The sequence below is a fragment of the Tauraco erythrolophus genome, chromosome 27, assembly GCF_009769465.1.
Source record: "Tauraco erythrolophus isolate bTauEry1 chromosome 27, bTauEry1.pri, whole genome shotgun sequence".
Classification (NCBI taxonomy): Eukaryota; Metazoa; Chordata; class Aves; order Musophagiformes; family Musophagidae; genus Tauraco; species Tauraco erythrolophus.
This window is the reverse complement of record NC_141491.1, coordinates 2425642-2438067: the sequence shown is the minus strand read 5'-3', so window position 1 is coordinate 2438067 and position 12426 is coordinate 2425642. Positions and strand designations below refer to the sequence as shown.

At 43.1% G+C, this 12426-nt stretch overlaps 1 protein-coding gene across 1 annotated transcript; it reads right to left on the bottom strand.

Annotated features, from left to right (window-relative positions):
• Positions 1 to 1839: 1839 nt before the first annotated feature.
• PM20D1 (peptidase M20 domain containing 1) lies at positions 1840 to 12426 on the bottom strand. Its single transcript, XM_086627333.1, has 13 exons — positions 12219 to 12426; positions 10889 to 10975; positions 10062 to 10294; positions 8539 to 8625; positions 7601 to 7734; positions 7031 to 7150; positions 6414 to 6489; positions 6122 to 6183; positions 5779 to 5857; positions 4599 to 4670; positions 3587 to 3755; positions 2771 to 2870; positions 1840 to 1969 (listed from the first exon to the last, which is right to left on the bottom strand). The coding sequence occupies exons 1-13, from the start codon at positions 12424 to 12426 to the stop codon at positions 1840 to 1842; spliced, it is 1557 nt and encodes a 518-aa protein (XP_086483459.1).

The following is a 12426-nucleotide window of genomic DNA, read 5'->3' as shown; positions in this document are numbered from 1 at the left end:
ATGACGTTAGGGCGCACAGACAAAATGCAATAAACCGTAAGAGATGCAAGCTATTTACTACCCAACAATGCCTAAACAGAGTTAGCTAATTTTGTACAGAAAGGGGAGCATCAGAGAGGGTGCAAAGATTAAAGCAGGCTGGAAAATATGTGGATTTGTTTTGATGGAAACTTTATGGCTTGCTCTAGTGTAGAATCAGGTGTGGAAATGACTTCATTGCAATTATACAGTTACATAAAAAGACTAAATAATAGAAAAGAATCTGCATTCCTTGTTTTATTAGATGAAAATGCCTATCTGGTTTCAATTATTGAGTAGATGGATACAGCTTTAGCCCACTGGCCATGCTGATAAGATCAGACTGCAAATAAACAGAGAACGGTGAATGGAAAGAATAGGAATCACAGTTCCATCACTGCTTTACAGAATACGTTTCAGGGTATTTCCTGTACATTTCAGTACATTTTACAACAAGAATTCAGAGCAGAACAACCGCCCATCCCAGTGTATAATTCAAACTCAAAGAGACACACATCTGTGCAACAGGAAGAGTTGCACTAGTACCTACTACAGCACAGTCTGCAAGTCAGTACAACAAAGTAGTTTTTACCCAGTCTTTACTTTGACTAATATATGGTACTTAACCCTTTCTTTGTTTAGTTAATAATGGTAATCCCAACTAAAGAGAGTATTAAGGACAAAAGAATGTTTAACCCTTCAGTGCTAACAAAGACAGGCATGCTAGTGCAAGATGAAATAGAGTCAACATCAACGGCCTGTGTGCAGCAGGATTCCCAAAGAGCTGAGTCAACAGAAGTGCTGCAGCAAAGTGAAAACTGCTTGTGTAGGCAGTGAAGGAACAAAGACTCTCTGCTCCCAATGAACTGGAAGAAACTGAAGGGCTTCACTCTTTTCCACAACCAAGTTCTCAGAGGAGCAAAAGAGAAACATACACTACAGAATCGGATTCAGTGAAAGGAGAACACATATGAGCAGACAACACTGATTTAGTTTCTTATTTAAAGCTGCAATTCCTTATTCTGCCACCCAGCTGCACAACATACTCTGGGCCATAACAAAGAGTGAGAGAGGAAGAAAAAATAGTCACTGAAAAGACAGGAAGAAAAGTTTTCAGCACCTCTGAGATTGGGGCAATATCAGTAAAAGCAACATAGCTAGAACTTCTGGAGCTCAGTATTTTAGGTAAGAGTCAGAAAACAGTGCACGAACTGAAGAACTTGGCAGTATCAAGTTAACACTGACAGTGGCTGGGAGCACTGGTGATGCTGGTTGAGAGCATCACCTGGGGCAGAAGCCTGTGCCAAGCAGCAGTGCAACAAACTCTTAGTGTAATTCTACCAAACCTAAACCACGTCACAAACCTTTCACGTGAGCTTGTGACAGACACATCATTTGTGAAAAATCAACTGTATAAAGCAAGCTTGTCAAAAGCACACACAGGAAGATTCACCTCTTTTACTGGTAGGTGAGTGACTGCTGATTATAGCTTAAGATTTTTCAGTGACGACCAATTTCAGAGGCTTAAAGAAATTGCTGGAAAAATTAACACCATCAGATTAATGGCTGCATGTCAGACCAGGGAGGAACAGCAATCAGGGTTACTTGTTGTGTTTTGTCCAGGTTTTTATCACTTTCTGGCAAACTGTACATTTGCCTAAAGCAGGAACCAGCAGATTTTCCATCTGTATGTAAACCACAGTATGCAAAAACCAAACTGCAGACATAGCTCAATACACCACACACAACTGCACCTTACAGCCCAGACCCCTGCCATCCATCCCAGTCCACCTCCGTAGCTGCTCTTCTCAGGTGTGCTTCTCACAGCTCGTGGGAGCTCGCGTGAGGCTCCGGGAGCTTGTCAGCATCACAGTTCTGGATCAGCTGAAAGAGGAACTCGACCTGCCTCTCATAATTCTCAACTGAGATTCTCTCATTCAACCCATGGATCCTGCAAGAAAAAGAAGAATGTTTTGCATTCCAGGGTGCATTTGTGACTCACCTGCACATACCCAGCACCCTACTTGCTTGTTCACTTCATAAAGCAACACACACACAAAAACACAGCACTGTAACTGCAGTGTCTGTTCCTCAGGCCAAATTTACCGATTCTAAGGCTCGGCGCACAACAACTGCGTCCATGGTGTATATGGAAAAAAACCCAACAGTATTCCAGCTCTTGCCCATTTCTTGGCCATTTAAGCCACTGTCCTGTACAGCTATGAGAACACTCTACTTCTGTATCATCTGCACCTCAGTAAAACGACAAATCTAGTACATGCTAAATAAACAATCAATCCCTTGCACTATGATGTTCTTTGTTGTCACTTTACTCCACGAAACCTAACTTTCAACTTTAAGGAGCAAATAAATCCAGAGTGGCATGCATCCACACATATGGATAAATCTCTTAAATGAGTCCAACTACCAGAACATCACCTCTCACACTGCTGCACTACATAAAGGATCCAAACAGCTTCATGGCGTTGTGGTACCACCAAAGGGGACACCTGGATGAGACCTTGTCTGTATTTGAGGTGAAGACTAAGGGCTGTCAGTGTAATTACCATCTCCTATTTGTGCAGCACCCAAATCTGCAGGAAATGGGTGGCCGAACAGAATGTGAGGCAACACTACCACCACGCCAAGGTACACAAGGCTGGGTTTCCTTCTCCTGCCTAATCCACATCGATTTTCTCTTTCAGTAGTCCCCACCCCAAAGAGCTGCCCACATGCCCACAGAACACAGTACCTGGGAAGATCGTCTGATTTCAGGAGAAGTGGGTTAAATCGATAAATGGCACTTGTGACGTTAGTGAAATGCCTGCTGTCTGTGTTTCCAATACACGTGCCTGCAAAACAAACCTCAGGTTTACTTTGCACAAGAGCAGCAATTCAATGACCCACACTTTTCCCAGAAGAAAGGAAAGGCAACTGGTAACAGCTCTATATGACACCTAGCTGCAGCAAAAGCAAAAGTCACTGCAAACAGATGATTGGCACATCCTAGAAGAACATTCTCTCCTTCATGAACAGGAGGAACTGAAAGTACAATTCAATCATTCTAGGAACAGCCATGATGTTCAGCCTCCACAAAAGTTCAAGCTTCAAACTGCAGCCCAACAAACAGCACAGAACTAGGAAGGAGCTGCAAGAAAGGGAAGAGGTTGGGATGATAAGGAACGATACAGAAAAGCAGGAATGGCTTCACAGCTCTGAAAACAACAAAAGAAGAGCTAAAGCAAGAAGACCTCCTACCCTCCCTCACAATTCCTTTCTTCCCTGAAGAGATTCCTTTGTATGTGCAGAGAGTCAAATTCAAGGCTCATTGTTTCTGTCAGTTTCCTGTTTGCTTTTTTACTTCCACTACTAAAAAACAACATTAAAACTTTGAAAACATACAGAGGGAACCAAATAAAAAGAGGAAAACCCAACTGTTTCCAGTAGTTAACAGCTGGGGTGGAGAAATACACAGAAAATGGAAACAAGTCAATATTGGGGGACAGGGGAGAGCAAAGCAGGGCGGAAGCTGGAGAGGAAACAATAATCATCATGTGCTTGCTGTTACCTGGGACTACGCTGTCAACATCTGGGAAAGTATCCAGAATGGTTCTTTGTAAAATATGGACTCCAAATGTCTGGTCATTCCAAGGACTTATGGGGAGTGGGTCGAAGGCCTCCACCACATCAATCTTCACTCTGTCATCAGCAACAGTGTTTCTAACAGTCTCTAGCACCTGTGGGTAAAACAGAGAGATTAAAGAAGCGAAAGAAATGAGAGAGCATCCCTTCTAGATGTCAGCAAACGTTCAACTTTCCAGAAGACGTTTGTCCATGGTCTGCCAATTGTGGCTGCAAATACAGCTGCACAGTTAGGGCTGAAACTGCATGGCAGTCTCTCTTCCTTGCTGACACTTAAGCTATTTTTTTTTCCCCTTAGTGCAATCAGATGCACATCGCTGTCTCAGGGTACTCCTGTAACTGCTTCAGTCCTGAAAGGCAGGTGGTCAGCCTGCTGCTGCTTGGTAGTTGGGTCATCCAAGTAAACAATCCAGGAAAAGCATCCAGAAGGATAAACTTTCAGCAAAGGTTTGGGAGGGGAAGATACTATTTACTGACAATGCTTCGCAGCTGTCCTTGGCTGCACAGGTGTGCCACACCTACTGAAGTGGGCAAGACTCCCATATTCCCACAGGTCACAAACCTCGACATTTCCATTCCATAATCACATGTGATGCACGTGCTCTTTGGCACAAAAAGCCTTCTGAAATCGGCCCGATATAACTGCAAGGCATGTTTCCAAGCCTGGCCTGCCTCTTCCTCTGCTCCACATTCAGAAGCCGAGGTACACAATGAACTTTGCAATTCAACTCAAAGGAGGAGAAGAGATGTTAGATAAGCTGTGTTTCCGACAGCCTCCATAAAGGAGCAATTCCCAAATCTTCCCCTTACTGCTTGTAAGAATACAAGGAGACAAAAAGAGTATTCTTATCAAACAGATCTATTGCCACCAACGGCCACGAGCCCCTCTGCTCAGGAAGGGATGGAGACAGCCCTACTCCTGGGCGTACACTGCGCACCTCAGCAGCGCTCTCCGCAGAGTGGATCCGGAAGTTCACAGTTGCTTTCGCAGAAGATGGGATGACATTTATCTAGAAAAAAAAAAAGGAAGGACCAAAACTTAAAAGGAAGTTTCAAAACTTAAAAGGAAATTAAAGCCAGATTAAAATGCCAACTGCAAACTCAGAAACTGCTCAAACAACTCCAGGTCTCAGACTAATACTTCACTCTGTTTCTGTACTCTGTGTTCAAATACTTTAAGTTCATCTATAATGCAGATAACTACACAAAAAGATACGATTCAACAAAAATGAAGTTAGCTGTTATACAGAAGTTCTCCTCTTGAGATAAGCCCCCTCTCTTCAGAAACTTATATATTGAGAAATTCTGAAAGTTTGCTGGTTCTTTAAGCAATATTTTTACCTAACTGCCATGTTACTTTTCCCCAAGCATGAGACATGTTAGTCGCTTAACAAATGATGTTGCTGAAGTCACATAACTCTTCTTTTGCACAGAATGAATGTTCATAACTTCATTAAACAAAAAAAAAAGGCATAAACTTAAGAAAAACCCAAGAAACCAGGGTGTCACTTCTCTCCTGGCCACTCAGTGTCACTGTTCAGCCACTGTATCTTGTTTTCTAGTCCGGTGATGCTTTCCAGTACAGATTTTTTTCAGGGACACACCAAACAGCCTGTTTATTTTCCAGGGCTGCAGTATCTTTGGATAGCTACACCTCCTTATCAGGGCAAGACCTGGCTGTATCAGCCAGAACCTGCTATCTCTCAGCACAAGGTGCACACTAATCCTACTCTAACGAAGGCAAACGCCAGACCTGTGTTTACAAACACAAGATCCCATCTGGGCCAGGGAAGTGTTTGCGACTGTGACTTGGTTTCACATACTGTCACCGATACTTCGTATGATTACACAGAAAACACTCTTTTTTGTCCACCCTAAAACGTAAACAATCCTAACACTAGTTTGCAGAGACCTTTTAGTGACAAGAGATCAGGTACTTCTGAACAGAAGGAATTTTTAACTGTAGCTAAATCCAAGCCACATCTAAAGTAAAAGTGAGACTGGTGGTGACATCACACAGGGCCCATACTGATCTTATAACTGGATATAAATATCTGGAAAACAAACATCCTTTTTGTCTCATCACACTACATGGAGAAAAAATAAACACGAAGCTACCTTGATTCCTGCGTTAAACATTGTGACTGCTGTGGTAGTTCGAATCAAGGCATTGGTGGAAGGTTTCCAGGCAAGAACTCTTACAAAAAAAGAAAAAAGAAAAAAAACCCCGCATTTTTCAAAGAAGTTTAATATCGATAAAACATAAGCACCACGATTACATAGGCAATAAGCTGAATGATGGCCTTTTCAATTAACAAGTGGTTATTAACAGCAAAGCACTGACATTGTCTAAACTATGAAATGCTGCAATTGCTCTCCTGGGAAGATTAGAAACAGCTAGTGGTCTTCATCTCTTAAGGGTGAGAAGCTGAGAATGGTCATCAAGGATGTATTTTCTTACCTGCTGACAATAGGTGAGAACAGCCACAGATTGCTCATGACGAGATTGAGAGGAAACCTGAACTAAGTGGAAGAAACAAAACCACAAATCAGAAAGTTTCTAGTTTTCAAGAAGACAGTGTAGTCACTTGGCTACGTTTAAAATAATTCCAGTAGAAATTATCTGGGAGAAAGGCCGGCTTAAGCCTTCTCCTTTCCAGGAACTATGTAACTGTGCTCTAAATTCATGTGCTGGGTTACTCTTCACTAATTAATATGAAAATCTAAGAATGAAATCATAGTTCTTTCCTCACCTCTGATGCAAGGTGCTCCATAGTCATGAGTTCTGGCCCATGGCCAAACAGATTGCGCAAGGGATTCTGCTCCAGTCTGAGGCAAAGCAAATCGACATCTCAATTAAAAAAAAAATCTCTGACTACTATTGCTCCAGAAGGTTAACAGGAATTTGATTTCTGAAACGTATCCATGTATTTGAGATGCAATCACACTTTCCTCTCCCAGTAAGCGTGTCTGTGAGCACTGCTCCACAACAGATTTCTGAGCATTCCAGCCACATGCAAAGACTTTCTTTCAAGAACAGCTGAAAATCCAAAAGCCTGCCTCTTATAAAAAATACATGAAAATCTAGAAAAATATCACACCAAGCTCCATCACATCTGGAGGTACTAAGTTTTTCTAAAACACATACTTATTAGCCAATCTGATACCTACAGAGACACATAATGAGATTATTTACTCAGTCACATTCTGACTTTACACCATGTTTATTGGCTTGGATAATTACCAGCTAGAGGGAGCAGGTATGTGCAAGAATACTCTAGGTACAAATATTAAAAAAGAAAGTCACATATCAGTGACTTAGGAGTCTGCTTGACTTGTCTTTGATGCTAGATGACAGGGAAGCTCTCACCTGGACATCGCTGCTGCAAGAATGCCAATAGTTGTCTCCTTAGGAGGAACAGATGAATGCCCTGGCTCTTTTTCCACAGTGAAGTTCAGTGTTATTGAACCTTTTTCTGTGATGGCAATTCTGGTCAATGATAAGTGAATAAATAAATGATTAATGCAACTCCAAACACACATGCACAGACTATATGAAAAAATCACTACTCTGCATAGTTTCAGTATCATAAGAAACATTAAAGAAGCAGCAACAAAAAATCTGTAACAGAATCTCTAAACGTTTGGAGGACTGATGTCTCAGCTGCTTCTCCAGAGAGCAGGCTCTACAGCATACAATTAACATGCTTGCACTAACTAAGTGGAACATTCTGCTTTTGTCAGCACGGCTGTGATGGACAGCAAGCAAATGCTGAAGGTCCTTTGCTTGCACTTTGTGCTGCTGCTGTAGCGTTAAGCAACACCAACACTGCTACGTGTCTTGAAAACGTATGTTACTGACATGAGCAGGGTCGTTCCTCACAAATTAACTATTGAAAACAGGTCACTTTCATCATGAATTGTGCTCTCTCTTACTTACAGGGCTACTGGCTTCCTCACTCCTGCAATGATGCCATCTAGTACTGCACTTCCTTCATCTAGTAAGAAGGAGAGTTTCACTCCTCTAGCTTCCAACAGAGCTGCAATCTTCATTGCTCCCTTCCGACCAAACACCTGTGAGAATCCAGTCAGAGGAACTGGTCAGATTAAGCCACAACATTGGGAAGAATACTGGAAAACATTCTGCTGTTGACAGTGACCAAGCAAAGAATGCAAGAAACCTCCTAATGAACAGCTCCAGAGCCACCTATCAATAAGAGTCTTCCTAGCAAAATTCATTGGAGACTGTTAGCGGCCTGGTAGCAGATGAATTTATATCCACGTTGAGGAATGCTCTCATTAACAAGTCACTGAATGTTGCTCTGAATCCTACTAGTTCTTGGGCACAATGATATCTCAGAGCTATAAGCGCCACAGATTAATTAGCCACTTTAAAGAGGTATTCATTTTAATTATTAACAATTCTTTGTCTTTATATTTTGAAAACAAATGAACAAAAACATCTCGTGTGTCTCTTCATGCTGTTTACTAGTGGGTACACCCACAAGAAAAGTGGAATATTTTTGTTATCTCTCCCTGATCATTTGGAACCACCATGCAGATCTTGGGCCAGCTTTCCATGTATTACGTATGCTCCAAAATGTGATTCCAGCTGCACCTTCCATGCAGAAAAGAATTCGAAATAACACTCTACCATTTTCTCTTTGCTCATCACACCAAAGCCTTTGTCAATGTTACTTAAAGCCAAACAACCAATATATAACTATGACCACAAGCCTGACACAGTATCTACCCAATCTGACACAACCAAGAAAAACAGGAAAGACTTTCTAGCTAAACAACGTTCAAAAATTAAGTCTTGTCACATACATGAACAATGCAAACAACTAGTTGTTTTGATGAAACGAGAGAAAATACCTCTTCATCATGCCCAATGCCAACATAGAAAGATCTGCGGGGTCTGTAATTTCTTCTCAGCAAAAATTCCAGAGCTTGCAAAATACCCTGTAGAAAAAAAAGCAGAATGTATTGTACTATTCTTGTGGTTGGTAAGGAAAATAAATGTAAAAGAATGCAATTTAACGTAAAAGAAATACAATGCATTCACAGCCCTTCAGGACACTTTGTCCTGTTCATAGTTGAGCTTTTTATTTCTACAGCTCCTACTGATGATATTCAGGTTCTCTGGAAAACATGCTTCAATATTCTTGACTTCATGTGTAACACAGCGTCAGTGCACACACTAAAAATACAGTGTGGGCTTGTTCTTGCCACTGATGAAGTCAGTGACAAACGGCACAGGAAGCACGATGGAGCTACAGTTATCCAAGGAATTCACTGTTCATTTCAACAGCCCATCCTACACACAGTTCGGCTCTGAATTGTGCTACCAAATCAATTTATTCGAATAAGTATGATTCTAAGTAGTATATTTTGTACAAAAAGTGCTAAGACGACAGAACCAGAACAACAAGAAACTCAACTTGAAGAATGAGAAATGAAATCTACCATTATTCCAACTCACTTGTTTTTTCCCTTTAAGCTAGTCAATTTTTTTACATTTCAGCAGAAATTATACCGCCTCTACCTTGCCAGCACCCACTTTTGCCGTGTTCACTGAAACTGTGGATTTTTATTATGCATTTGTGGAGTTACTTGCGCAGTTCACAGTAGAAAGAAGCACAAAACCAAAAGTTTTAAGTTGCAAGGCTTTGAAATTGATGAACAACTTGAAGAAACTTTCTAGGAGTATGGCCTGTGTTGCAAGAAGCAGCCACAGCATCTGTGACGCTGGTTTGGCAAACATCTGTGTAAATTTATATACCAGGCTCTCATGGAAGCAACCTTTGCAAGTCACGAAGGACTATTTTCCTTATTAATTTTTACATCAATCTTTTCACAAATGAGAAATCCACAGATCAATCTTTTTTGTACTTTATTCCTTCCAAAGGTACTTAGTACAACAGCTCTTTGTTCTGCCACAGACTAGATAATAAAAGATGCAAGGTTATTTGACTATAATATTAAATGAACATTGTTTATTTTGAAACTGAAGCCTTTTCAAAGGGACAAATTTGGCTTTGAATGCCCATATGACACCTGGGAAAAAAAGTATAAAGTTTATTCCTGATTGCAAACACAGCATTTGATATAAAATTTAAACATAGCATTTAACCAAATACATCTGCATCTGTGAATATGTTTTTCTGCATCTTCTAAGAGCTTTAACTCTGTCTTCTTCAGTAGTAAAAGACCAATTCACTGCATGTCTAGGAAAAGTTGGGAGAAATTTATCATTATAATTAGGAATTTATCATTAACGTCCTGCACTTAAAGAGAGGCAAGAGTGACAGTGTGGCAACTTCAAGAGAACAGATTCATCCAATCTGCCTTTTTCAGCCTTTGCATCTCTCTGAAATTGTATTACCCAGATAACGTACTATGGCAGAGTTTTTGTTATCCAGCGTTCCTCTTCCATAGATGAAACCTTCGTGCTCTGCAGCTGAGAAAGGAGGGAAATCCCAGCCCTCTGGGGGAGCAGGCACAACATCCATGTGTGCAAGCAGCATATAGGGCATCATTTCAGGGTTAGAACCCTGAACAGTAAAGAGATGGCTGTATTTCCCAACAATTTCATGTTGAATGAACTTTGAAGAAAATACAGCCGGGAAGACTGTTAAGAAAAAAATTAAACAGACATGAAAAAGAAAAATTAACAATAACGTCCAATGGTATCATTATATACTCCAATAGGGTAGTCACCCATTTAGCCTCAAGGGGAGCACTGTAAATAAGATTGACCACAACAAATTTGCTTCAGGAAGCAGATGTGCAGCTTCGTTCTCACACCTCTACCAATCCATCCCACTTTGTATGTAAGACTTTCTCCAGAAAACCAGGAACTGTTGCTCACCAGCGCTGCAGCTGTTATCGAGACTGCCAAAAAAGTAGGCTGAAGCAGGGGTAGTCTTCTTTTTCTTCCTTCTTTTTTTTTTTTAAATGGCAAGGTCATTTAACCATCTCAAGGACCAAAAACCACCACAGCAAAAAGACATTTGAACCTTCTCTGTTCTAGCTTTGGCCACTGCTACACGAAAGCACACTGTTGCAGAGGAGGCTTGTGTATGCCATTTTTGCCAGTCCTTTCCAGAGGAAAAATAAAATAAAAATCTGTTCCATTATATTCAAGAACCACACCTATTCTCTTCAGTTTGTTTATGAAAATAAAATTGAGCAGCACAGACTGCTAAGAATGAAAGTTTAGTACCTTCCTGAATGTAATTCCCAAATTCTGCCATGGCAGTTGTATTCAGGTCCTCTGGAGATACAGAAACAGTTGGGATTTTAATAGCACCTTCAATGAAATATAAAACAGAAAGAATTCAACACTTAAATCAGTCAATCAGTCAAACAATACTTGAACTGCATTTCAAAAGGGAAAGTGATATTTCTGTTCCTGAATATTTTCCAGGTTTTAAAGGACAGCAAGAGCTGCCACTATCAAAAAAGACTGATGTACTGCAGCTGAGCTGCGCGCACGCAGCACGCCAGTATTTCCTTCTAGTGTCAGCCAAGGTATTTCTCTAGATACTTCAGCTCCATTTGTCATCCTAGAGTGCTGAACGATATTGTCAGAAATGCTGCCGCACAGAAGCAGCTGCATTTTGCGAGGGCGAACTGACTCCTCACAGCCTTAAACTATTCCGGCAGCTCTGCAGTACCTTAGCTGGAGCTCAAAGTTCTGTTTCAGCAGTAAGTTGGGCTGTGATGGGAAGGCTGCTACAGCACCTTCTCTCATGCTGCTCCAGCCCTTACAGATATATAAAGACGGGTCTTTTGTTGCTCTTTCTGGTCTGCTCTGCCATTTACACAGGGTCAGAAAGGGCTGCTCTCCAACAGCGTGTAAAATATTGGTATAACTTAGTGCCCATCACAGCTGCCTTTCCCAAGTGCACCTGCCAAATGATGTTATGGATTCTTTTAAAGGTGTGTTATTCAAGAAGAAACACGGGAATAAGTATCCTGCACATTCCCGTTAAAAAGTGCACAAACAGAATTTGCTGGGCAGTAAATCCCCCAAACCGACACCACCCGAGGCTCACAGAACCCACCCCTCCTCGAACGGCCAAGGGCTGTCGCACCGCGCCAGACTGGTTCCCTGCCAGCTCCCACGGCATCCAAACATCCTCCAGTCTTCTGCAGGAGACTGTCGGAGAGCACAAAAGCGCTGTACGACAGGCGACAGAACCCCGCGATAGTTTATGAGATGCACGGAGTCACGGGGCCCCGAGCGTTCTGCGCGTACGAGAGGGAAAATCCGCCCACCACCACGACGGGAGGAAAGTCGGCTTCAGGAGGATGAACCGCCGGCTTCCTCCGAGGGGAAAGCACCTGAGGAGCGTCCTGCCCCGCCGCCCCGCTCCCCCCCGCGCTGCCGGCCTCTCCCCGGGCGAGCTCGGGACGCCCCAGCCGGGACCCCGCGGCAACAGGGAGGCGGCAACGAGCCCCGACCCGGGGGCGGAGCGGGGCACTCCGGCTGCGGGCCCCGAGGAGGCCCGGGAGGGCGCGGCCAGCCAGGCGGCCGGCGGGCCGCTCACCTCGCAGCGCCTCCGTCAGCTCCCGCCTCTCGCCGGCACTGAAGGCGGCGGTGCCGCCCCGCCGCGCCCACCGCCGCGGGATGGCCGGGGCGCGCAGGACGTAGGCGCGGAGCAGCACGGCGGCCGCCAGAGCCAGCAGCGCCGCGCACAGCGCCAACCCCGCGGCCCAGGCCGCCACCCGCCGCGGCCGCCCGCTCCCGCCCGCCAT